Source organism: Mirounga leonina, unplaced genomic scaffold (assembly GCF_011800145.1).
Source record: "Mirounga leonina isolate KUSES-001 unplaced genomic scaffold, KU_Mleo_1.0 Mir_153, whole genome shotgun sequence".
Taxonomy (NCBI): Eukaryota; Metazoa; Chordata; class Mammalia; order Carnivora; family Phocidae; genus Mirounga; species Mirounga leonina.
The window spans coordinates 23,557,598-23,584,436 of record NW_023270387.1 but is presented as its reverse complement, the minus strand read 5'-3'; the positions used below and the strand labels follow the sequence as shown (position 1 = coordinate 23,584,436).

Below are 26,839 nucleotides of genomic sequence, written 5' to 3'. Positions count from 1 at the left end.
ACCAAGCAACGAGCAACGTAGAGACAACACCAGTAAATGAACTGCAAGTCTCAAAACAATGCATATAACATAATCCCTTGAGAAAGGTGTAGGAACAAGTGTGTGTGGGAGGGGGCTGCATATCAAACCGTAAACAATAGTTACCTTTTTGGTGTGAGACCGGGTGGAAGGGGGCAGGCGTGGTGATTTTTAGTTTTTATCCTTACTCCTTTGTATTGTTTGAATATACTACAACCCCCTATTAATTTTATAATTAAAAATTGAGATTTAACACTAACCGTGTTGGAGTCGATTGACAGAAAAAGGAAAGGTATTTTGAGGGAGGAGGGAACAAGGGGCACAGTGACAAAGGAACAGAAAAAGGAATAGAGTCAAAAAGGGGGTGATTAGAGATGGGTTTCAGTGAGCTATCATATACCCCATCATCATCTGCTCTGCTCTGTTGGAACTTTTTGAATTTGTGGAATTCAAAGGATGTTCTGCGAACCCAAGAGGACCAGGATGGAGGAGCATCTTTCACAAACCTGATCTAAGCTACTTTGCAGGGTATCCATCTGGGGCCCTCTCCCCAGCCCATTTCACAATGGAGAGAGGAGGGAAACAAGAGAGCTGGTTCGAGCAGTATGGGGTCCTGGGAGGGCTATGCCAAGAACTCTAGCTTCTCCATCGGCCGGCTGGCACAGAGAAAGACCAGCACCTGGGCGCCAGATGTGTGCATGCATGTATGTGTGCCACTGTTGATCCATCTGGGGCTCAAGACACAGGCTTGGCTTTTGATCACTGAAAGGAGATAGATTCATTACAGAGTGTAGGATAAGAAGTTCCAGAGCTGGAGCGTGAATAGACAAAGGTTCTCTGTTCCTTGCTCTCCTTTCATCTTATCTTTTGGGGCCCTTCTGATATTTGGTGACAACTGAACTTGTAACGGTATCTGGATTTTACCTCCCCTCAGTTTTGATAATTTGTTTAGATGCTGCTTTCCTGCATCATATGGAGTCTTCTGAAACATCAGAGGTTTTTTTCAGTGAGTTGGAAGGAGAAAAGAGGTAGCATTTACAATGCAATAAATGATGATTTTGCTTTGTTTCTCATTAAATTTAATGCCATTGCTGAGTTTAAACTTGTTTTGTGTGCAGACAGTGGTGTAAAATATGGATTGCTGGGGCGCCTGGGTGGCGTAGTTGGTTAAGCGTTTGACTCTTGGTTTCAGCTCAAGTCCTGATCTCTGGGTCGCAAGATCGAGCCCCACGTGGAGGCTCTGTGCTCAGCCGGGAGTCTGCTTCTCTCCCTCTCTCTCTCCCTCTCCCTCTGCCCCTCGCCACCCGTGGAAGGGTTGAGCACCCTTGCAAGGCTAAGATTCTGGGAATTCATCTTCTCCATTTTTCCTCTTAGGAAATATTAACTTGTAATGTCATTTGTCATGCTGAGAAAAGGAAAAAGATATCTTCACAGTTAAGAGCAGCAAATCGCTTGGTGGTAATTATTCTAGAAATTCATTCAGGCTCTATTCCAAATGTGTCTAAACTATATTGAAACTACCATCCTTCAGGCTGGGCTGTGGAGATATTCAGAGAAGCAAACAATTCTTTCAACTTAACTCTTTCACAGAGGAGCCCAAAGATATATATGTCCTCTAGATTTGCAATTTTTTTTTTTCTTGAGCATCTTGAAATATATAGTCATCTTCCCTGAGGTCCTTCTCCATAGAATTTGATATCCAATAGCATGGAAAAGAACAACCAGCTTTGCCTTTTGCAGTTAATTGTTTATATCCGATCATCCAATTATCCAGTAATCTCAACAACCTCATGAAATTGGGCTGGTATATTATCCCCTCTTTGACAGATAACTTGACTGAGGGGCTCTGTGTAGAGGATCAGAAAGCATCCCTTCTGTGGATGGCCTAATTTACCCTGGTGTTCTACATTTTTTTCATCAGGGCGGTGTATTCTTTTTTTTTTTAACTTTAGTATAGGGGCACCTGGGAGGCTCAGCTGGATTAAGCATCTTTCTTAGGCTCAGGTCATGATCTTGGGGTCCTGAGATCTAACCTCGAGTCCAGCTCCCTGCTCAACAGGGAGCCTGCTTCTCCCTCTCCCTCTGCCATTCCCCCAGCTTATGCTCTCTCACTCTCTCTCTGTGTCAAGTAAATAAATAAATAAAATCTTTAAAAAATAAACTTTAGCATGATACACATAACATAAAATTTATCACTTAACCATCTTTTGTTTAAAAGGTTTTATTTTTAAGGAATCTCTACACCCAATGTGGGGCTTGAGCTTACAACACCAAGATCAAGAATCACATGCTCTACTGACTGAGGCAGTGGGTGCCCCACCATTTTAACCATCTTAAATGTATATTTCAGTGGCATTAAGTAATGACCACCACCATGCATGTCCAGAACTTTTCATCATCCTAAACTGAAAACCTGTCCCCATTAAACACTAACTCCCCATTTCCCACTCCCCTCTGACCCTGCTAACCTCATTCTACTTTCAGTCCCCAGGAATTTTATTATTTTAGGTACCTCGTAGAAGTAGAATCATACAATATTTGTCTTTTTGGGTCTGGTTTATTTTGTCTAACATTCTATCCTTAAGGTATATCCATGTTCTAGTATTTGTCAGAATCTCATTTTTCTAAAGCTGAATAATATTCCATTGTCTGTATCTACCACATTGTGTTTATACATTCATGTCTTGATGGACATTTGGGTGGTTTCCGCATTTTGGCTACTGTCAATAATGCTACAGTGAACATTGGTGTACAAATATCTGCTTGAGTCCCTGCTTTCGATTCTTTGGGCTGTATACTTAGAAATGAATTCTGAATCCTATGATGATTCCATGTTTAATTTTAGGAGGAACCACCATACTGTTTTCCATAGTGGGAATACTGGTTTTATGTTCTCACCGGGATTTGTGGAAGGGTTCCAATTTCTCCACATTCTGACTAACACTTGTTCTTTTCTAGTGCTGTTTTGTTTTGTTTTTTTGGATAAGAGCTGTCCTAATAGGTGTGAAATGGCATCTCATTGTGATTTTGATTTACATTTCCCTGATGATGAGTGATGTGGACCATCTCTTCATGTGCTTATTGGTCATTTGTATATCTTTGCAGTCTATTCTATCTATGTCTATTCAAGTCCTTCACCCATTCTGTAATGGGTTATTTGTTTTGTTTGGAGTTCTTATGTACCCTGAATATTAATTCCTTATCAGGGATTTGCAAATATTTTTTTCCATTCTGTGGGTTGCCTTTTTACTTTCTTAATAGTGTCCTTAGAAGCACAAAAGGTTTTAATTTTAGTGAATTCCAACTTACCTATTTTTGTTTTTATTGCCTGGGCTTTTGGTGTCCTATCCAATAAATCGTTGCCAAATCCGATGTCATGAAGTTTCCCCCTATGTTTTCTTTTAAGAATTTTATAGTTTTAGCTCTTATGTTTAGGTCTTTGATCTATTTTGGGTTAATTTTTGTATATGGTGTAAGATAAGGATTCAACTTTATTTATTGATTTATTGTATGTGGATACTGATCTAATGCTGCATTTTAGAAAATGCTATTTTAAACAACACTTCCTGCTTTCTTGGGCATTCTCCTAGCAATTTACAACAGTAGTGACTTATTTGGCACCATTCAGATTTCTAGCTTATGCTCTTTCTCACCATGACAGGTAGTGGTAGTGGATGGAGCTAAGGTCCTAAAGGGTTGCTGTCTGTATGAACTCTCATGTAGACAACGTCCAACTCCAGAACTTCTTAATAATCACACTGTACCCCTTTGGAGGACAAGAATTCAAGTCTTCTCTGCATTTTTCAAGTCTCTTGCAAACATAGTAAATACAATTATAATTAGTTGCAATTGGTTTAATTGACCATGAGCTTTTTAAATAGCATGCATTATACTGTATTGCAATGGTGGATTTATGTCTCTCTTCCCACGACAGTGCAAACTTGTTATTTTTCTAGCGTCTAGCACAGTGCCTGGCATAGGCATTTATTAAACAAAACTGCACCAATGGCACTATCTCTTCCTTTCTTCGAAGCCATATTAAAGTGCATAGGCAAAAGATGAGCAGTAAAATCCTGTTTTAATTACGACACCATCTCAACTGCACTGCTAGCTTTATATAGTGAAGGATAATGATGATGTTGCTCTGAGTGACATTTATTAGATTTTCATAGACTTTCCAAGTTGAGCATTTGTGACTTCATTAGAAGGGGAAAGGAGCCAACCATGACCAATCCTAACTCCCATCTATTCCTCAAAAAAAAAAGAAAAAGAAAAGAAAAGAAAAGGAATCTTTTAGGATAAAAGTCTTAAATTAAGCAGCCAAATAATGACTTTTCAAAAAAATTCTCTAACAAAATAACCGTATTCATAGAAATGATGGTACATGAATGTAACATTTTTACCGTGGTTCTGAATATGTGAATAAAAGATGCTGTATATTTTCATCTAAAACTAATGTATGATTTTCACATTGCTCACGTTTTCTCTAAATGGGAAATATATGAACATTTCTGTCTTTTAATTGCTGTGTCAGAGTCAGGGCCACTGAAACTAATCTATTTTAGACATCACCTAAGCCAGACTTACATGACTAGGGTATTTTAACTTTATTTTTAAGAATTCCCAAGGCTCGGGGCGCCTGGGTGGCTCAGTTGGTTAAGCAACTGCCTTCGGCTCAGGTCATGATCCTGGAGTCCCGGGATCGAGTCCCGCATCGGGCTCCCTCCTCGGCAGGGAGTCTGCTTCTCCCTCTGACCCTCCTCCCTCTCATGCTCTCTGTCTCTCATTCTCTCTGTCTCAAATAAATAAATAAAATCTTAAAAAAAAAAAAAAGAATTCCCAAGGCTCTATTTGGTCAGCTCTGTTCCATATAATTATTTTCTTCTCCTTAGGAAATACCGCATTTCACATCAGGTTAACAGAGGATAAATAAATAAGGCTGAGCAGGTGACTTGTTGGTAGATATCCTGCTTTCTGACAGCCTTGTGGGACCTGATTCTACAGCAAGCTTTGGCTCTCCAGACCCCTTGCCTAGGTTAAATGGGACTCCATTGAATCCATGAATATTTACATATTCAGTAGAAAGTAAATCTAATGCATCAGCAGAGGATGAGACACCTTATCCCACAGAGCTAGTTCCTTTAGGCTCATCTCCCTCCTCATTACTCTCCATGGCTGAGTTATATTTAATTGAAGGATAATTTGAAGGATAGAAAATAAGGTGTGGTTTAGTGTTACCCCAGCCAGTAACAACATTTGCTTTTCCACCTGGACCAAAGAGCCTGTCCTAGTGGCTGCCTCCACGGTGTCAGGGGCTAGGGCACATGGCCTTTTTTTCCAGCTTTCCCGGTCTTGACCACACCCCCCAATTTAAGAAGGCAGCTCTATTAGGAACATTATGGTCTTTGCATCCTCTATAGCCATCCAGCGGAGCATTCCCGCAGGTAGTTGGAAAGAGACCACAGACATTGAGGGAAGCTCACTCAGGACCTTTTCTTCACCGAGGCTCTCCGGCAAAGCAGTAAGTGAAGTGTGAGTTTCTGCCTAAAACTTTGCTATTTTTCTTTTCCCTTTTTTTTTGTTTCATTCTGGGGGATTAAACAGTAAATTGATGGGGACTTTCAGGATACAGGCGGGTTTTCTCTTTCTCTTTTCACATTTTTCTATATATTCCATTCAATTACTTAATAACAATTTTCAAAAATACTTCTTAACATTCTTAAAATAGTCTGAAATCAAGAGTGTTTCACTCTTTTCCCTGCTTTATAAAAGCAAAATCACACACGTTTTAGAGACTCGCAGATTACTTGTCAGAAACTCTGAATTTTCCTCGCATATTGGAGCAGTTCCAAAGAAATAAAGCTGTAGTTAAACATAGAAATTCCTTTTTTTTTCTTTTTCACTCCTAGCAAGCCTATTGCTTTCCTTTTTTTTTTTTTTTTGCCTGGCTCCTTAATGAATTTTTATAGAGAGGAAATTGCTACAGGTTTGAATCTTGCAAGCCAAAGTAGCCAATTTTTTTTTTTTTGGTATTTTTTTGGGTGCTTTTCCTGTTTTGTGACTCCTATTCCTCCAATATTCTACCTGTTTTGGGGGGCTGTAGCTGAGACAGGGAGAGTCTCAAAGTCACGGGGGGATTTCTTCTCTCCCCCGCAGAGCCGGACTTCAGTGGCGCTGCAGCTGAACAGCAGGGGGTGTGGACATCCCCCTCCATTCGGTGATTTTTCTCCTGTAATGCCACTTTGTGGCTTCTCAGCTGCTTTAACAAGCCCCTGTTATCCCACTTTTTAAAGTAGCATTATACGTGGACGAACTGTTCAAAAAATTCTGGGTTATTGAGATCAAGGCATTCACTTGTAGCTTTTCCTTACTGCTTTTTGGGTAAGATTTTTTTTTAAACCATTTCCCCCCTTATTTCATACCATTGCTGAGCAACTGAAAAGAGAGGTATCGGCTAAACAACAGGAAAAACAGATTCTAAAATGATAACTCTGGCAGTTCCATTTGATTTGTAAAATGACTGACATTTTGACTCTTCATCAGTTGTGGCTCTGGATTGCTCGTCTCCTTTTTATCTAAAAAGAAAACCCTTTGTTTCTGCAGGCAGGGGCTATGCGTGGAGGGTTTGCTGGGTGGCCACTGTTGCTGATGAGATTCTTACTTACCTGTTGTTGTTCCTGAATGGAGGGAAGGGACAGCTAATGAGTTAATGTCTGCAAAGTGCTTTGAAGATGAAAAGCCCTTTTCATGTGTTCAGTATTGTAGTTATTAATATTAATATTTGAAGAAGCATGCTGCTTCTAATTGTAAATCAACAACTTCCATCCTTGCCAACTCAGTAGTGAAAAAACAAACATTCAAAAGCAGCCTCACAGCCTCTTCCGTCCTGGTTCCGCTGCTGAGGAGGAGGGAGGCAGAGAGTCTGATTACAGAGGGCATCTTTGCTACCAGGCCCCTTATACCGATGTGCTGGTGGGTAGAGGGGCCACGAGGTCTAAGAGTAGAGCCTGGAAGAAGGTGGGTTAAAGGTGTCATCCTTCAACACCTGGTAATCTGTGGCCCTGGAGCGCTGGTTGAGAGCATGGACCTGGGCCAATTGCCTGCCTCAGATTACAATGAAGTTCAAAGGCAAGCGGGGTCAGAACTGGAACCAGCCGCTGGATTTGGCATCGAGAAAGTGGATGTGCATTTGGGTCCCATTAGGGACTGGCCTGGTAACGGAGAACAGGTATTTAACCTGACTGTTCTTAAAATGTGAACGATGATTTGCGCCCCACCTATTCCACAAAGATGAGTAAACAGCATAAAGAATAAAAGTGCCGATCCTGTTGAGGGACGGTCTGAAGTAATATTGTAACAAATTGGGTGTGTGGGTGCGGGTCCCTTGGGGAGGGTGAGGCAGAAGACAGACACATGGTAGGGAAACATATGATTAGCCCTGACATTCCTCTCTTTGATTACACCCAGAGCCTCAGTGTACTACTGAATTTCTCACCGATAATTCCCATTCTGCCATACCTCCTGATTTTATTCATTGATGAACAGATCTGTTTTCCACAGCAACTCTCCTTTTCTAATTACCCATTGAAAATTCCCATTTCTGCATCAAGTAGCAGAAGGAAGGGTTACATCTTAGAAGCTGGGACACCCCCCACACTCCCAGCTTTCTTTCTTTCTATATGGAAATTAAAAATTATTTAGTATTTGAGCAAACTAAATGTGGTATGCAGCAATTTAGTGGCATGGGAGGCAAATTTTGTGAGTATTCAATCCTGGGGAAACTCAGACATGAAAACAACTCATTTTATGTCTGTTCATCTCCTTTGTCCCTGCTCTACTGAAAATGTAGCTTTAGGGAACTCCACCTTTTAAACTTGGTGATTCTCCGGGTATCACACCTGGTTTCCTCCACTTTACCAGCAGGAGGATAATAATTCCTAATATTTATCGAGCACTTAGCATGCTCCGGGGCCCTTGCTGAGTGCTTTGCACAGACTACTTCATTTAATCCACATCGAAGTATTTGAGGTGGGCACTCTTGTTATTCCCATTTAACAGATGAAGACACAGAGGCTTGGTAATATGACCAGTTTAGAGGTGGGACCTGATTAGAACCCAGGGGCTGTGAGTCCAGACCTTGGGGCTGGCATTGGATCTCAAAGGAACCTTCGTAGCTTTCAGATACTTACGCGAGTTTAGTCTGGATTTTTCTGCTTTGACTCATGATTTACTCTTATTTGGGAGGATACTGTGGAATAGGCCTCTTTTCCAAAGGGGGGATCTGTGAATCAACCATTCATTGTCAGAGAGATACTCACTGTGTGGAAAAGTTACAAGGTCTGGTTGACTGGATCAGCATATATCTCCTCCAGTGTCTCTTGTGACCAATATTGACTGAATTTCTATGCTGTCTCCAGCCTTGTGTTGGGTGATGTGACAGATACAGAAAGAATAATAATGGAAGTTCCATTTTAAAATCAGCATAATTTGGGGCGCCTGGGTGGCTCAGTTGGTTAAGCGACTGCCTTCGGCTCAGGTCATGATCCTGGACTCCCGGGATCGAGTCCCGCATCTGGGCTACCTGCTCGGCAGGGAGTCTGCTTCTCCCTCTCCTGCTCCCCCCTCTTGTGCTCTTTCTCTCTCTCACTCTCTCTCTCAAATAAACAAATAAAATCTTTAAAAAAAATTAAAAAAAAAATAAAATCAGCATAATTTTATTTTAGAACGCAAGATCTTACCTGAAAAGAGGTTGAAAATAAAAGACCATATAAGTGCTAAGCTATGTGACACAGTCTATGAGTGTTTTGGGACTTCAGATAGCAAGAAATCGTGTCTAGAGAAGGGAGTGAAATCTATTTCTGATCAATTTCATTTCTCATAGAAGAGGATAGATTTGATATTCCATTGACCAAGGCCTGCCACTGTCTCAAGACCTTAGAGGAGAAGGCTGGGATAGTACTTACTACAAGGAGAGTCAAGAAGCAACTTCTTAGTGAAGATGTCAAGAAAATATTCTCAATGGGGGAAATAAAATCTAGAAATTTTCAAGCGATGTGGAAAAGTAGAAACCCCCAGAATTTTAGCATTTTTTTTGCATTTAAATTTTTTGAACTTTTCATTTTGAACTCATCTCCAATGCATCAGAAGTTGCAAAACACAAATCAGAGAGTTTCCAAAAGTTTTAGGTCATTTAAAACTGTGAAAAATATAACGCAAATTATTTTCCTTGATCACCTTTTGGTGCTCCCAGTGAGCTTTTTAATCCAAAAGGGTTCCAGTCAATGGGGAGAGAATAGCGATGCCAGTTTCTTGACATTAGAGGCTAAGACCACAAGTTCCTAGGAAAGGCAAGAAGCCTTGTCAGATGTGGCCATCCTCGGGCGCGTGGCTTGAGAGGCACGGACAGGTCCTGAGCTGCAGGTTCCCCTGGCCAGGCTTGTATTGTAGCTAAGATAAAAAGATCAAACTTCTGCTCAGCCTGTGCCACAGATGTCTTCTTGCCTGGTCCTCAGTGGGCTTTGCCTCCTAAACACCTGCCTTGTTGTAATCACTCCATACATTTAACCAAGTTTTTCCAGACGCTTCTTTGCTCCTCAAAGTGAGGTCCTCTGAGTCACAGCATCAGCATCACGTGGGATCTTGCTGGAAATGCAGATCGTCCTCCGGCTGTACCTCAGAGCTGCTGACTCAGGCTTTGCATTGTAACACCATTCCCAGGTGATTCCTATGCAAATCAGTTGGGGAAGTGCGGCTCTAAAGGAAAAAAAAAAGCCAAAACACACAAAAAATTAAAAACGTGAACAAACAAAAACTCTTGCAGTATTTTCTGTAGCAGCTTACTACTTCCTTATGTTTGTATCTAGTCGCTGAAGTGTTACTCCACAAAAGATAGACATTTATATCAAAAAGATGTTGGTTTAACTCGAGAAAGGCTACAATATTTCCCCCTATGTGCCATGCAATCTTTCAATGGGTTTGCTCCTCACTGTAAGAAAAATGCTTACTTCTTGGTTTTATGCATAACAATGGTACAAATAGACTACCATTCAACAGAAATTGTGGTTCTTTTCTCCAGTGAAATTCTTAACTAATGCCTACTCAACCCCTGCTTACGGAAGAGAATCCTTTTCTGATTATTTAAATGCAAGTCCTTTAGAAAAAGAGACAAGAGATTTAGGCCATCTGGGTTCTAGCTCTAATACCTGAATGAATAGCCTCTGCTGTTTTGGGCACTGAAAATAATAATTAATAAAACCCACTCTGACTATGAATGCATGAATGCTTACTAATGCCAAGCGCTGTGACAAAATAGCAATAAATAATGACCACTATTTGTTGACCATTTTATCATGTGTAAAGCACTCTGCTAAGCACATTTATTTTATCCAGGCTTTCTCAATGATCCTGAAAGGATGGGTATTATTACCTCCAATTTATTGTTGAGGAAACTAAGACTTTGTGAGGTTAAGAAACTCACCCGTGGCCATACGCTCAGTAAGGAGCTGCAGGTTAACCCACAGTCTGTAACTCCAGAGCTCTTTATTGCTGGTAAACACTTAACCTCTTTGAGCACAGTGTATTCCAAGAAAAAGAAAATGGTGGGTTTGATGGCTCTTTTCCAATTCCAAAATTGACTGACTTTGCAAAATCCCTCTTTCTATAAGAGGGGCAGTAAGCTGTTTAACATTATATCCAGAAATCTGAACCTTACAATTTGGGCAGTAAAACAAATGAAACAACACCATGAAAATCATAATCAGACATAGTCCAAGAAGTTGCTTGCCGGATTTGAGAGATCTAAGGCAGCTGGTGTCCTTTGGTTCAGTTTGAAAAGGGCATTATTCAAATCTATCCTGTTCCCCTTTCATGTTCTCTTAGTATCTACCTCTGTTCATGATGTCTTTCAGTTTTGTTGAGAGCTTCTTAGGATCCCGGACCATATCTAAATTCTAGATTATATCCAACATGCTCCACACGCTGTGAGTTGAAAAGTAATTATTCAAAATTCTAGACTCTTTAGGGATTTCTTGGGCAGCATCCATCGGGTTAGAGGTGACATTTTTAGTCTTGCAGACCTTCTTTGGATTCGACTTGGCCAAGAATCTCATATACCATGACCTCCGCTATATCCGTCACTGTGAAGCAGAGTACTTAATGTCATTTCTCTAGCTTACACTTTTTTGTTTCTAGTTTTTTAGTAAAAAACAATTTTAATTTATCTATTCAGTTATTCATAGTAACTACGATGTGCGTGGTGGCCAACTGTGAACATTTGCTGAATTTCATGGTTAAATATAGGATTTGAGGAATGACATCTGGAGACGAGGCTGTGGGCACTTTTACTGTAAAACAGTGTACTGAATGTTACCTTCAGTCTTCCAGAGGATGCTCCCACATGAAGCCTGACTGACTAGAAAAAGTAGACTGCTAGTTTCTGCTAGGTTTCAGAGACTAGGATTGACATCGTGGTCATAAAATTCCTCTCATTTAAGAGCAGGCAGGTTTTAATGTATTCCCTTGATGTTTATAAGAAGCAACTCTATTCTTCCCACTGTTCACAATGCCATTCCAGCAGTGTGACTGGGAAGGATTTGTTTCCATGATGAGGAAACATAAAAGAGTCTACGAGGTACTCCTTATTTCCTAATTGCTATGGTACAGCAGACTAAAACCGTCTTATATTCTCTTTCTTTTTCAGGACATATTAACGAGTTACTCCTTGAGGAAGGGCAAAGCAATATACTCTTGTAATAGTATAACATAAGTGTATTTTTAGTCTTCCAAGAAAGAATGGTTGATCTATGTCAATTTGTACAGAACTTGAAAGTGTTATGCTTTAGTTCGGAGCTGGGGGTGGTTTAGAGAAATAGGAGATGGCTATGAGTCATGTTCATGCCTCTCTTCAAGCAAGGCTTGGAGCACTAATTATCAGTGAAGCAGGGGAGAAGTAAGACTGTGATGTTAGCTGTACCCTAAGTGGCTGCTTTGTGAATTTAGTGAAGGTGACGCGTTTAGTTTAAGACACAGAAGGCAACAGCACATAAATCAGACACTGCCTTTATGGGTCAGGGTTGGCTACTTAAAATAAGAAGGAATGTTTACTACTGTAATGTTGAAATACCCAGTCAAGAAAATGAAGTTCTTAAAGATTTGGGAGCAAGGAAGAGAAGCTATCTCCAATTCTTTGAACTATTTCTCTTTTCTCTTTATTGCAACCACAAAGTTTCCTTGGGAAACTGTCTAAATATGCTTAAATTTGAGTTCTTGGGGGAATTGAACTTGGTAGCTTTTGTTACACTGACAGATCAAAGGAGAGATCTACTAAAATGACTGGAAAATTACCAATGAACTACTCATGAGAGTTAAGAGAATGATATAATAGATAAACTTGTCAATCTGGTGCATTCATTAGTTTAAAGAAAAATAAGATTCTGGGGCACCTGGGTGCCTCAGTTGGTTAAGTGTCTGCCTTACCACTCAGGTCATGATCCTGGAGTCCCTGAACAGAGCCCCGTGTCAGGCTCCCTGCTCAGTAGGGAGTCTGTTTCTGCCTCCCATCCCGACCTCTCACTCCTACTCTCTCGCTCACTCTCTCTCTCTCTCAAATAAATAAAGTCTGTTTTTAAAAAAGAAAAATATGATTCTGCTTGTAGTTAACATTAAAGAAGTCTAATCTTAGTGTTGCATATGGACGGACATCATCACAGGGGATGGATCTTTTTTTCGTTCTAGAGATATCTTCACTCTCTTGGAAATACTCAGACCATGAGACATACTGTTGCACAATCTAACTCTATTTCATGGACAGGTTCTTTCATTCAGTCAACAAACCTGTTGCATGTCTACTATGTAGGGTAAAAAAAGCAGTCCCTACTCTCAAGCAACTCAGGATTTGGGAGCAGAAACAGACATCTATACAGGAAGTACTCTGAACCAAATACCAAATACCAAAGTGGGCATATTGTTACAGTGAGTCCCATGGAGGAGGGTCGAGGGTGCCCATCTACTGCCTAGGAGGTTCAGAAAAAGCTTCCCAAAGAGGTAGTGCTCATTCTGAGTCTTTAAAAACAGATTTTCATGGCATTCATAAAGAAGAAATTCAAACTATTCATTGGAGATTCAAGGTGTTGCCTTGAGGACATGGATGGCAATGTCTTTAGTTTGGCAAAGGTTCTGTCATTTTTCTTTGAATGGATAGTCCTTTTGGAAGTCAAATTCTTTCTCTCCTGCATTCTAGGCCAAAAGGGTGTCTTTTTAATACAAATTAATGGGAATCCTAAATTCTTGATATTAGGAGAAATGCTAGTTGCAAATCTATTTAACTTTTGCATAGCAAATTATCTACATTATCTATGTATCATAGCTTTACTCCACAGTTGAATCCTCCACGTGCCATCTTTATACCTAGCATAGATTGTAGCCATGATTCCTGACCTATGAAGTTAACAGGAAGACTGGAGGGTAAGGTCAAAGTTAGAACACAATGCTGTTGTTGGTGGCTGTATAATTTTCACTTCTCTATTATGGAAGGCAGTTTGTACACATTCCTTGTTCCAACAATGCCACTTGAAGGTAGTTAATGACAAGAAAAAATATTTTAAGAACTTTTATCATGGCAAGGAATTGGGGACAAATTAATTTTACAGTAATAAGAGGCTCATTAAGAAAAGAATAATGCATACATAAAATACAATACTCAACAGCCATAACTTTGGAACGTAGAGCTATATTTCTTTTTTTTTTTTTTAAAGATTTTATTTATTTATTTGACAGACGGAGACACAGCGAGAGAGGGAACACAAGCAGGGGGAGTGGGAGAGGGAGAAGCAGGCTTCCCGCCGAGCAGGGAGCCTGATGCGGGACTCGATCCCAGGACCCTGGGATCATGACCTGAGCCGAAGGTAGACGCTTAACGACTGAGCCACCCAGGCGCCCCCGTAGAGCTATATTTCTTGACATAGAAAAATGTTCATAGCATATGTCAAATGTCAATGAAAAAAGCAGATAACAAAATAGCATGCAGACAATTATATCACGAAGGTAAAATTATGATCCTATGTATATGTTATATCTACATTCGAAAAGACATTAAAAAAGACCCAGAGGAACATTGAACCGCGTATTAGGACAATTACCTCTAGATGGTGGGATTTTGGGTGATTCTGGCATTCCTTTTAGACATTTCTGTGTTTTTATTGTAATTTCTTCAATAAATGTATGTTATTTTGCCAAAAAACAATCATTTTCAAAACAAACAAACAAACAAAAGCACCTAAGTGTAGTTTGCTATTTCCCTAAAGGCATAGTGTTTCCTTGAAGAGCCCAGAACCCAAAATGAAAAACAGTGATGTCACAGTGCTCATGTAGAAATGCAGCCAAGGAGGGGCAGAGTTGATGTGTACTGGATTCAGCCTTCATGAAGGCCTCGTCTCTTTGGGATTTCCTACGCCTGCTGCCTCGGCCTGACATACCCCTGCTCCTCCCCAGCCTCTCTGCACTCTGGGCATCCCTCACCCTGCCCTGGAGGGATCTGGGTGAAAGGCAGCATCAACCTGCAGGTCAGGTCCTGTCACTAGGCTTGCGGAGGGTGGAAAGGTCCAGAAACAGTCCACGGGTAGCGTGCTTTACGAAGGCTAGAGCTCTCCCCAGAGTCCCACAGAAAACTGTTCAAAGTCCATTACTGGACTGATACATCCACATAAACCAAATTGTTATCTTTTTCGTCCTCTGCACGGATTGAGCATTTTTATCTGGAAAATTGAGGAGAGTGAGGAGAGAGAAGCCCAGGAGAAGGTGGCTGAAGTCCTAGAGTCAGATCTCAGCCTGGCCGTTTATAGCATTGCCTGTGTCTTTCTCCTCATCTGTAAAAAAAAAAGGGTGGGGGGGCTTAGGCGAGTTAAAGGGCGTGTACACATTTTCTAAGTTAACTCCTAGAGTCACCAAGTATAGTGTAGGGCCTGGGGTACAGAGTGAAGATGCGGATGAAATCCTTAAGTTCTAATGGGGTGTGAGTTGGTGAGACACTCAACAAGCAGCTAAGTGTCATATGGGGTGCTGGAGAACACTTCTGTGATAAGGTGACATTAATAGCCAACACTTAGAAATGGATCATGCAACAAACCTATTTTTTTTTTTTTAAAGATTTATTTATTTGAGAGAGAGAGAGTGTGCATTCAGGAGAGAGGGGAGGGCCAGAGGGAGAGGAGAAGCGGACTCCCTGCTGAGTGGCGACTCATGGAACTCCATCTCAGGACCCAGAGACCACGAGGACCTGAGCCGAAACCACGAGTCGGACTCTCAACTGATTGAGCCACCCACCGAGGAGCCCCCACACCTATTATTTCAAGTGGATCTTTATTTAGCTCTGCAATCTATTCAGATTCTCTGATTTGAGAATCAAATGAACATCTGATCCACTTTACATTTTGGTCTTGCGAGACCAAGTCATTCTATTATTCACTAATTTAAAAAAAAAATGAATTCTCTTATGCTGCCTAGTCTGTCTTAAAGTCTGGAAATACAAAGATGAAAAAGGCCTAGTGCCTGCCTTCAAATAGCTCCGAGTTTAGTGGGAGAGGTAAATAGAAACAGATGTTTATAAACCAGTGCGCTGGGCACAGTGATAGAAACACACGTGGGGAACAGAGCGCAAGGGCAGCTAGCCCTGATTGGGGTGAAGGTGAGGGCCGCAGGGGTTCCTGGCAGCGAGAGCTTCTGAGAGGAGCCTCAAAGCTGGAGGAGAAGCGGGTAGATGGCTAAGGAGGAGTACAGGAGGGCACTTCTATCAGAGGGGTTCACATGAGAAGGGCAGGGAAGCGAGGACTGGCCTGGAGAGCTTATGGGAACAGAAGTTCTACGTTTCAGGAGCAGAGGTGCAGTGGGGTGTGGGGAGGCATGAGGGCTGAGAGGCCGGGGCAGGATCCCGAGGATCAAGTCACTTCAGACACATTTATCTGCTACTTGGCCATTGTTGGTCCCATTCAAGAAAAATGAGCTCCGCTTTTCACAACCCTTTCTACATTCTGACAGGCCTATGGATGCTTCTAGGCTAGGGAGTAAATCTTAAATCACACAGTTGTTTTGTACTTAGGTAATAAACATTTATAATGCCAAGACAAAAAAAAAAAATTGGTCCAGCTGATGTTTCATGTTATGTGGGAGGGAATTCTCTTTGGCCAACAAGTCAAAAAAAAGTATCACCCAGACACTCCTTTTGCTTTTCCTGAAAGGGTTTATGTCCCAAACAGCTGTTCTGTGTCACAATCTACAAGTGGAAAAAGGGTGAGTTCTTTTTTTCTTTCTCCAAAAAATAATACAGCAGTAATCCATTTCTGTCCCAGAGTTATTTCCTGAGATGAGAGCCCTTGAGTGCCCTGGCAACTCCCTCTGTTCAGCTTCCTCCCTGGGCGAAGGGCTTTTCCCCAAGGGAAGTGTCATTCATCTAACGAAGCCGCAGGAACACAGCCCCGCACTGAATCCACCATATGTGGGGCCCTAGGTTTCCTCCCTCACTCTGTCAGCTGGAAAGAGAAAACATACTTCCACTGAACCTTTCCCCAATCCACGTTGCTCGGAGCGGTGTTGTCTGGCTGGGTGATTGAAACTCTTGATGCCCCTGAGCTGGGCTTCAGGACAAGGCTGCCACTTCCAAAAGTCCTTTTTCTTATTAATACCTAAATAAAATAGGAATTCAGAAGAGGAAAGGTCTTTGCTGCTTGTGGGAGTATAGGGATGACTCATACGGCCACATGGTCACACCTCACACTGTGCAATCTTCCACGATTTCCCATTCCCCACACCTAGCAGAACTGACCGCTTATTTTTTTCTATATTGTTGGTAAACTGCTCGTCACATTATATTATAGTCATATGTAAGTCTGTTTTCTCCACTGTCTGAAGATAGAGACTGTCTTTCTCAGCTTTATTCTGAGTCAGAGAGAATGTAAGGTCCACGAGGTCGGGAATCTTTGTTTACCAAGTGGGTCCCAAATGACCAGAAGGGTGCCTAGCTCAGAACAGGCATGTAGTAACTATTTACTGAATGGATAAGCAAGTTTCTAACAAGGGACGCCTTCACTGTGCTTGTTGCGTGAATGGTTGAGGTCTGTGATGCCTCAGGGGGTCCGTGGGACTTTTTTGGAGGACATTGGAGGGCTGAATGGCTGGCACAAACAGTGCTCCCAAACCTGACATTTCCCAAAGCTATAGGTTGCCCTGTAGGGCCCTGGAGGGAAGACCAAATGTACCCTAGGGAATCTGATCATGGTTAATCCATTCTCAGGATGACACACTCCATGTTGTTAACTTGTAAGTCTCATCCATGAGTAGATCAAAAAAGTTCAAGTAGGGATATACAGGTTGATGATGATTCATTAGGACTTTCATGTCCGATTTCAAGATTAAAGGTAAGAAATGTTTTAGTAGGAAGGGAACATTGAACTCATTGAGACTGTCTTCATGATATATGGTCAGGACCAGTCCTCATTGACCTATGTTGTATGTACCTTATTCTTATTTCATGCTCAGTGTCCAGCGCGGTCTGACACGCGATCACTGCTCATTATTTTGAGAAATAGGTGATATTAACAGATACAGATTTTAACAAAATCCTTGGACTAGCCTACTTTGATCTTTGTCTCCCCTTCAGCTTCACCAACCGGTGGTTCTTCCAGCTGCCATTTTGCTGCAATGGAGATCAATTCCCCCGAAAAACAAGAGAACAGCATCTTGGTTAACATAGCCTAGCTACCCTTAGTTATTTTATTTTTAAAAATTAATATTATTTTGTCTGCATTTAGTTTTGGAGAAAATGCATCATAAGAAAAGTAAAGTTTTAGTTAAAAATAAGAAGCACAGTTCTGGGTTAAGGTATGTCTTTAGACGGTTTTTAGCTTACTGATCTCAACCATGCAATATTAGCCACTCTGTGAGTGTAGTCCTTAGTTGGTATAATTTCATATTGCTGAGTCAGTTTAACTATATCGTTTAAATACATTTCATAGGAAGGAAGATATGCTCATTGGCTGTCAACTGAATGAAGACAGTGAACCAAAACCACAAATTGAACAAAGACGTATAATACTCTCTTTTTTTTCTTGAAATGTGCCAGTAGCTTTACATATTAGCAAGAATAAAGGAAAAGACAAGTACAATCCAGAAACAGTCAAGTTAAAACTAAAATGTCACTTCTTTTTTTTTTTTTAAGATTTTATTTGTTTATTTGAGGGAGAGAGTGATCAAGAGCACGAGTGGGGGGAGGGGCAGAGGGGGGCAGGGAGCCTGATGCGGGACTCAAACTCAGGACCCTGAGATCATGACCTGAGCCAAAGGCAGATGCTTAACCAACTGAGCCACCCAGGCACCCCTAAAATGTCACTTCTTAACCATAGGAATTTGGCCTTCGAATGCTGTGCCTAGGAACTAAATCTTCTAAATCACTCGAGAAAGACTTTTTTTTTCAGTATATAATATTGAGTTTATCAAAGTGTGTGAACTAATGCACTTTAGGAAGCATTTAGATTAACAGAGATGTTTGATACATAAATGATTTTCCTGATGACTGACAGCCAGCTGGAAAATCCCTTCAGCCAGAACATTCCTCAAGCGTTCTTGACAGTCAGATTTTTGGTGTAGATAACAGCTCTGGACAAGAATTACTTCATAGTGTTTCTCCTTTTGTTCCAGATGAATAAAGTTCAGTCCCTTTTTCAGGGCTTCTCTCTGTTTATCTGTGTCTCAGGGTCCTGGTTGATGTGTCTCTTCAGTCGGGCTTTTCCATCCTTCTTCCCCTCAGACCTTTCTTTATTTACTCTTTTATCAAATTTATGCTACACCTGGGTGCTGAGTGCACCTGGCTGTGTGTCAGGCCTGGTTGGGGTGAAGGGTGATAGATGGATGGGGATGTTACTCAAAATGACACGTAAGACCTGGTCCTTGTCCAGAAACCCTACAAAAGGTCTTTTTGTAGATGCTTTTCCTGCTTCTTGACTTTAGTTCACAGAGGCTGTGCACTATCCCTGCGACTTTGCAGCCAAGGGGCTGCCCTTTCTCTGTGTGCCTGGGATCTATCATTTCATCTTTCTGAATTCTCGTTTCCTTCTCTGTAGCATAAAGAGGTGAACTCTAGGGGCCCCTGGGTGGCTCAGCCAGTTAGGTGTCTGACTCTTGATTTCAGCTCAGGTCATGATCTCAGGGTTGTGAGATCGAGTCCCATGTCAGGCTTCGCGAGGAACCTGTTTAAGATTCTCCCTCTCTCCCTCTCCTACCCCCTCCTCCCCTCTTAAAAAGGAATATTAAAAAAAAGAAGAGGTGAGCTCTACGGTTCCTAGGAGACACCCAGTTCTACGATTCGATCCCCCTTTGGCTTCTAGTGCACGCACTGGTGCATCCAGGGGCTCAGTGAAGGCTTTCTCCCACGCAGGTGCTGAGTGAGGATGAGCTACTTTGTGGATTCTGCAGCCAGCGGCCCCGCCCCTTATTCAGCGGCGCGTCCTGCAATGGCGGTAAGTGGGGCCCCCTCCCTGCTCCCCCCCTTGCCCACCCTGCCTCTCCTGGCTTCCCCCTGTTTCCGGTATCCTGACCTCTGTTGGACAGAGAAGCCCGGACCTGACTCCAGATTTGGAATCAGCCTTGAATCTTTTGGAGGAGCTAAATTTTGAGATCATCTATCTTTTTATCAGTACATAAAGTAAAAATCCAAGACTGATGGATTTGCTGAGAAAGGTTTTTTTAGTGTGTTTGGGTTTCAGAGAAAATGACTCAAACTTGATTAATGGTTAAAGCCAGGTGATTTTTCACTGCTCAGTTCACTTGGTGAAGATTTTTCACATATTGATATACCTTAGGCTTATCTTAACATAGTTAAATTTATTTTGGGCCTCATACGTAAAAGCTAAATAACACAAGCCTTCTAATCACAGAATTTTAAACTGGGAAATATAACAGTAAGTTTACAGGAAAATGTTATAAATCCCAGAATAAGAGAGGTAAAAGGAACTTTAAAATTAGGACTAGATAAAGTTTCTTGCCCTTAGGGAAGAAGACCCTCACCCAAGCTATGTGTTGATCAGTAGAAATGTTTAGATGAATTTCTTATAAATTGATTGTGTGAGCGATCCCATGATGCTATCATCGATCAATGGCAATGTGGAATGAACTTTAATATTAGCTGATGTATTATTAACTATTCATTATAAATTCTGTATGTTTTCATATGAAGAAAGCCAACATAAACGTTGAACTTCTTTCACTTATTCTGGAAATGGAACTTTTTTCACTTATTCTGGACAGATAAGTTTAATGTTAAGTCTTCCCAGTACATTTATGGGTCTAAATAGACACCAAGAGATCTGAGCTCTTTTCTGACTCTGGTCTTGGACTGTCCTGCCTGATGTTCTGCAGAATTTTTCACGCTGGTATCCTTGAATTAACCATGCCTGCTCACTGTAATTGTATTTTGGAAGATCTGATGTATTTGCAAATTATTTTCTGTAGCATTGAAAAAATAATTGCTCAAAAGCTATTCTATATTCAAGGAGTCATTATCACTACTCTACTGGCTATTCTGAAACACCTGCTTTTTTCTCTTTTAAATGACTGTTGTTTTCATATAACTCTCATTCACTTTTCTAAAAAAATTAGAATCAGGAAAAAGTTTAGAGTACAATTAACACCAGAAATATATTTAGAAGTACACACACACACACACACAGACACGCAACATGTCCAGACCAGCAGTCACTCAGTTTTGCTTAACAGAAATCGTCCAGAGACTTGGACTTGCAGGTCAGAGAAGGGGCTAGAAAAGTTGCCAGGGAAAGGCTCCTCCTGCTTCTCACACAGAGGTTATCATCTGAGGTCAGCACAAATTACACTAAATTTTTCTTAAAAATGATATTACAGAGATCTGCTAAAACAAATAAAGGGTATTGGGATTTTAGGGCAAAAAATGTCATTGGCTTAGAAGAATAGATTTAAAAGCCAGTCTATGTTAATTCTCTTTACCAGTATGGGTAATCAAAGTAAAAAAGATTAATAACTTCTCCAAAAAAGCAATGCCATGCAAATTTGTGTGCATTGTATTTTAGACACCGAAATACATGGTATTACAAGTATTCAAACTACAGGTATAATATTAAATAATTCTTGGCAGGGTATCTGGAAAATGCATGCAATTAGAAAACCAAACCAAGCTCTGGGTACATATTTTTAACAAACGACCCCACCCCCAGCTGAAGACACTGGCTAGTTTTAATGCATTTTAAATGGTTTCCATTGGTTGCAAAATAAAGAACTCATTTACCCCCAGCCCCAAGAGCCATATCTGAAAAGCATTATCAATGTATGGGATCCTTTTTGCTGTGAATTTCAGAGTCGCTTGGGTAAAAGCAGAAGGTTGCATAAGAACTGCTAACTATTGTTCCAGCACTTTTGCGCCTAACTTCTCTCTGGGCCTCAGTTTCTCCATCACTGGGACTAGTTAGGCAACTTTTCAGAACCATAATGCAAGAAGGCAAGTCCTATAACTTCTTCACCTACACAGTCTCCCTAATACGGATGAATGCATGAATAAACAAACAAACAAACAAAGAAATAAAATGCATCAGTACGAGCTCAGGTTCAATCAACCAGCCCCTGCAGAGAACCTCCAACCTTGGCCTGCACAGTAAGAAACAGTCAAAGAATCTATAAATTGTCTGCAGACCCTAACCTTGGGACACTGGCATTAGCGAAACTAACAGATCTCACACCCTCAATCCCAATCTAAGATTTTGGGAAGGAGTGAGCACAGCTTCATTAACTTTCCCAGACAAGAAAGTCAAAGCCACAGATATCAGTGTCTTCGCAGTTTCTGTTGGAGACTCTCTATCTAGAGGTCAACCCACGGTACTTAATCCGATAATCCGCGTCCTCCTGCCTGGTGCCCTGGGCTCCAATTTGGTTAGGCTGGGCCAGGAGGAAAAGAAACTCTGTCTCGGGTGTGGGAAGTTGAGGGTGGAAGGAAAACTATAATTTTTAATTGGGCTGATTGTGCCCCCAGGGGGATATTTGGTGATATTTTTAATTGTTAGAAGTTGGGAGCGGCATCCCTTGGCATTTAGAGGGTAGAGGCCAGGGAGGTAGCTAGCCATCCCACAATACACAGTGCAGTCCCCCCCACAACAAAGGATTATTCGGCCCCACATGTCAGTAGTGTTGAGGAGGAGAAGCCCTGGTGGCAGTAACCCCAAGATCAGGTTTGAAGGCAGGATGGTGCTGTGTGTATAGATTGGTCTAAGCGGGTCTTTGTTGCATGTAAATTACTGCTTCAGAAAGGGAAGTCTTAAAAAAATAAAAAAGTGAGACTATATTCGTGTTATGAGGGGTTCTGCTTAGGATGCTTCTTTAATTGTTCAATCTAAAGTTTGGTTCAATGTAAAACAGGCTATGAATATTTTCTAGTTCCCAAAGATGACTAATTCTCCAATTCCTCATTCATAAATTAGAGGTAGCATCAACATGACTTGATCATTTGCAGTGCCAGAGGAAGGCTGCAAATCATCCCAGCCACAGTTACGGACTTCATGCCACATTATCTGCCTCAGGGTCAGCTTGTCAAAATCAGGATGCATGCTTTCCTCCTTGTAAGGTCAGTCCTTCAGGAGCTGATGGTCATGAATGAAGTGATGTCATAGCCGGGAGGTCGAGCAACAACACTTTGGGGAGTTGTCTGGCCATTGTGTGGGAGGGGGTGACGTTTTCAGGTACGAATATGGGTTGTGTGTCAGGGACCCTTTCATCCAACGGGAGGAAGTGCTCCTTCCTGTTATGCTACCTCAGCAAGCCCATGGTGAGCCCTGGAAGTCCCCAGCAGTGCTGGTCCCTTCGTCCCCTCATGCATCATCCTCTCCTCCATGCCACCGAGGCTGCGGAGCTGGGGGAAGGCGGGAGTGGGAGGGATGGGTCACTCCTGGTTTTGACCAAACATGTCCCAGTCCTTGGCCCACCTTGAAAGCAAGGAGGATGTGTGGAGGAGGTCCCCCCGGGATTAATGACCCCTGGGCCATGCAAACTTTAGGAAGCACCTTGAACTGTTCAGAGGAAAGGACTAGCACTGCCCACTCACCTCCTCTCAGAGTGAGGCCTCCAGGGATAGAGTAATAGGCCCGTACAAGAGAGGCTGTCCTCAGTGCCAGGTCATGTGGAAGACACCAAGGCCTGAGAGGTTGGTCCCAAATGCCAAAATTTCCTAGGATAAGGCTCTGGGTTTAGGGAACATCCCATGTCCTCTGAGATGGGGTAATTGCATGAAAAACTTGACATTCTTCCACTTTCTGGATCGAATGTTCTTCTCTTATAAATATGGTCACTATATTTCCTGAATGAAAAGAAGTGTTTCAGAAACTGTCCAACAAAAGCCCTTTTTTTTTTTTGACTTGTGACTTTCTTATATGAATAGTATGAATGTGATCATACTTACTAGACACTTAATTGCTATAATTGTGTAGAATAACATGCTATGAAGCCAGGGCTCTTTCAGACGTGGGATCACTGAATAATTTGGGTGATGCACATATGCTGGAGTGCACATCAGACGTCAGTTTTCAGGGGGCCGAGGAAGGCTGCCAGCCACTGGCTGGTTTCAGGCGTTGGCCTTTGTCCTTCCTGTCCTTTTCCGGTGGAACTCGTGAGGCTGGCAGGCCTTCCGGATCTCCAGTGTGGTGCCTGCAAAAGGGAGTAGCGTGGCCATGGGCCTTTGCTAAGCTCGTTGCAACAATGAGCTCGAAACCATGCCCTCAGGCACAGCTTGCCAACACAGAGACCTTTGAGATTGGATCTCGCCAATCACTTCATGGTTTGAGCAAATCCTCTTTTGTACATGTTCCTTCTTCCTTCTGTCATTGACTGATGGATCGATTGTTTTTTTGGATACATAACTCTAGTTCTACCTTCTGACCCTCTGGTGAGACAGGAGGGGGACCCACGTTGTTCTTGCCTCTTTCACATGAGACAGGGGACAGCCTGCAGTCTGGACCAGGCAGCTGTGGAATGCAGCCCATCCAATTATAATGGAAAGCACTTTGGAGTCAGAGAGATGTGGGTTAAATTCTGGTCTCTTACTCCTTAACCATGTGACCTTGGACAAATTACTTAACCTCTCTGAGCTTCAGTGTCCTATTCTGTGTAAGAGGCAGAGTATAATTTTGCATGCAAGACCATCATGATGGTTCAGTGAGGAAATTCTTGTCGAGTGCCTCCCACAGCTATGACCTTAGCTAATTCTCTCTCCCTTATGTTCACTGTCTCTTCTCTGCTCTTCTCCAGACTCTTTGATTGCTGTGGATGGAAACATGGAGGGAGGAGTGGAAATGATTCCACTTCTTGTGTTGCCAGGGCAAGATGGGGGCTACTGGGGTGAAGATGGAGACATTCTTATTGAGCAACCTCCTTGCTTCATCACTACCCTGCACCAGAAACAGCTCCCTCGCCACCAGATCAAAGTTCCCTTGTCATGGGCTGGTGGTTTACAACCCCATTGTGTAAACAGACCTGGTTCTCTTATCTTGAGTAATTGCAGTTTAATTGGGCCTCCTTGGGAAGCAATTCCCTGCTTACCCAGGGCTGTTCGCACACTCTTCACCTCCAGCCCACATGTCTCAGGATTGCAGCCTTGCAGTGGTCACCGGGGAGTCTGCGCTGTCCCTGGTCCTCTGGGGAAGGGCTCGCGCTTGTGGCTGTAAAGCCTAGCACAGTACGCCCTTTCCTTTTCTGTGCGGATCCTGGAGAACAATGGATAAAGCATTTGGGATTAGAGAAGTAGAAACACACAAAAGAAATGTGGAATATAAGTGAACACTGGAAAATGTGGTTTTTTTGTTGTTCTTTTTCTCCTCGTTGCTTGGGATGGCGATGGCTTTACCCCTGGAGAAATTGCTGGAACATAATGCTTAGGGAAATTATTTACAGTCATAACTCTTAGTGCTGGTCAGAAACATTGAAGGAAAGAGTGATCACGTGTATTTTTCCAGCATCTTAAAAAGGGGGGCTTTTCTAAAATACTGGGTTCAGTGAGCACCAGCTAGAGAATTTCGGAGCCAGGACACAACCTACAGGTCATCTCCCGGTATCAGGAACTTAAGGTCCTCAGAGAGTAAATAAGTTGCCTGAATTTACAGAGCCGGCGGGAAGTGGTATGTGACCCAGATCTCCTGACTCCCAGCTAAGGACACTCCTTACTACCGAATTTATCTTCATCATTTTTTACATATGTGGTAATGTAAAAGAACTTATAATAGACTTTCATTCACACACCTAGCTGTCTTATTTATGATGAAGGGGTCTTCCCGGATTTAGGGAAAAACCCAAACTGCATTTTGTAGAGCACTCAGCAAATTGGAACTACTGTCGGGTCTTGTAGCCTGGAAGAGTTTATCCACCCATGACCCCTGGGCCCGGACCGAGGCCCTGAGTCATCTGGCACCTCTATCTCTGCTCTATGGGGTGCCCGAAGCAGTCACCTCTGGAGACCCTGGGAGGCTGCAGGCTTCATGCTAAGGGACGGGATAGAAGCTGACAAAGAACATGTGTCTCCCTGCAGATCTCTCAGCAGGAAAGTGTCAAGGCCAGGCGCTCAGGCTGGTGGCAAGGGTCAGAGACCCAGGAGCGTCAGCTGGTATCCTCAAGGGTTGGCTGTGGTCTCCGGCTGCCACGAGCAGCCTCAGCCGTGGTCCCCGTTCCAGGAGGAGTTCGAGGTGCCCGTCTCTGCAACACTGCATCCGGGCTCCGCATTCCTCCCTTAGAAACCTGCAGGAGGTCAGGCCTGCCCTTTCACCAGGGCCCAAGCCCATCACTCTTATTGTTTTAAGAAGAATTTCCTGGCCTTGAGTCTAAAATTAAACTGCCCTTTGAGAGTTTCCTATTTTGTCTGTTCCTGCCTCTCTTGTGGCGGCACCACCCGCCCCTCCCTCCTCTTCGACGGGAGTGCTGAGGAAGGCTGAATCTCAGCTCAGGAGTATTTCTGCTTGCCTCCTTCCCCTCTGCCTCTCCAGGGAGCAGGACACACGTGCCCTCCCGAAGCAGATGGGCCTCCGTGTCCTTCTGAAGGCCAGACGTGGTTGGCCCAAAACTTGCCCTTAGCATTGCCCGCAGAGCTTCTCTGCGACCTAGCATCCTCTGAGGATGAGGAAGCCCAGACTAAAATCTATGGAGTTCGGACCCATGTGGAAGGCCCACTGCGTGCAATGGGGTGAAAGGGTTAAAGCTGAGAGACTGTCTGTTGGTTGCACAGATTTTTCCTGAGCATTGACTAGGCAGGAGCCCCGAGAGTTCTTCTGTAGACAGGTACTTTCAAAGCCTCACTCTTCTCTGCTGAAAAATGGGGGATGTGGGATCCAAGCCATATTTGAGCATGGTTTTAGGAAAGAAGTAGAGCAACAATATGAAGGCCTTCATAAATTTAAAGGGCACCTTGAATGTCATGAATCCAAACTATGACTATGACAACTTTGGGCTTTGAGGCTCCCCCACCTGTGAAGGCTGTGGGTCACAGGTCGGGAGAAAGAATGTGGATGGATCAGAAGAAGAAGACGGTGGACTTGGAAAGGAGCGTGGAGATCACCGAGGCCAGCCTCCTCAGGAACCAAAAGCTAGGAGGTTAAGTGACAAGCTGGAGGTGACGCGGCTCCTTGGGGGCAGAGCAGGACTTGAATCCAGCTCCCTGATTCCCCGTCTTCTGTCTTCCCACTAGAGTGTGTGGACATCTATGACATTCCCAGAAAAATGGCTATCCCCACAGAGGCACACTTCCAATGCTCGCTCAGCTTCGGCCCTGGGTGTAAAATCT

The 26,839-nt window shown here is 42.6% G+C and overlaps 1 protein-coding gene across 1 annotated transcript in view; it reads left to right on the top strand.

Annotated features, from left to right (window-relative positions):
• The first annotated feature begins 19,438 nt into the window (after positions 1 to 19,438).
• The window catches only part of ETS1 (ETS proto-oncogene 1, transcription factor), a 116,395-nt gene continuing 108,994 nt past the window's right edge, over positions 19,439 to 26,839 (top strand). The window contains exon 1 of the mRNA XM_035009280.1: positions 19,439 to 19,520. Within this exon, the coding sequence (XP_034865171.1) occupies positions 19,452 to 19,520 (69 nt within the window). The 5' untranslated portion in view covers positions 19,439 to 19,451. The remainder of the gene's footprint in view (positions 19,521 to 26,839) is intronic.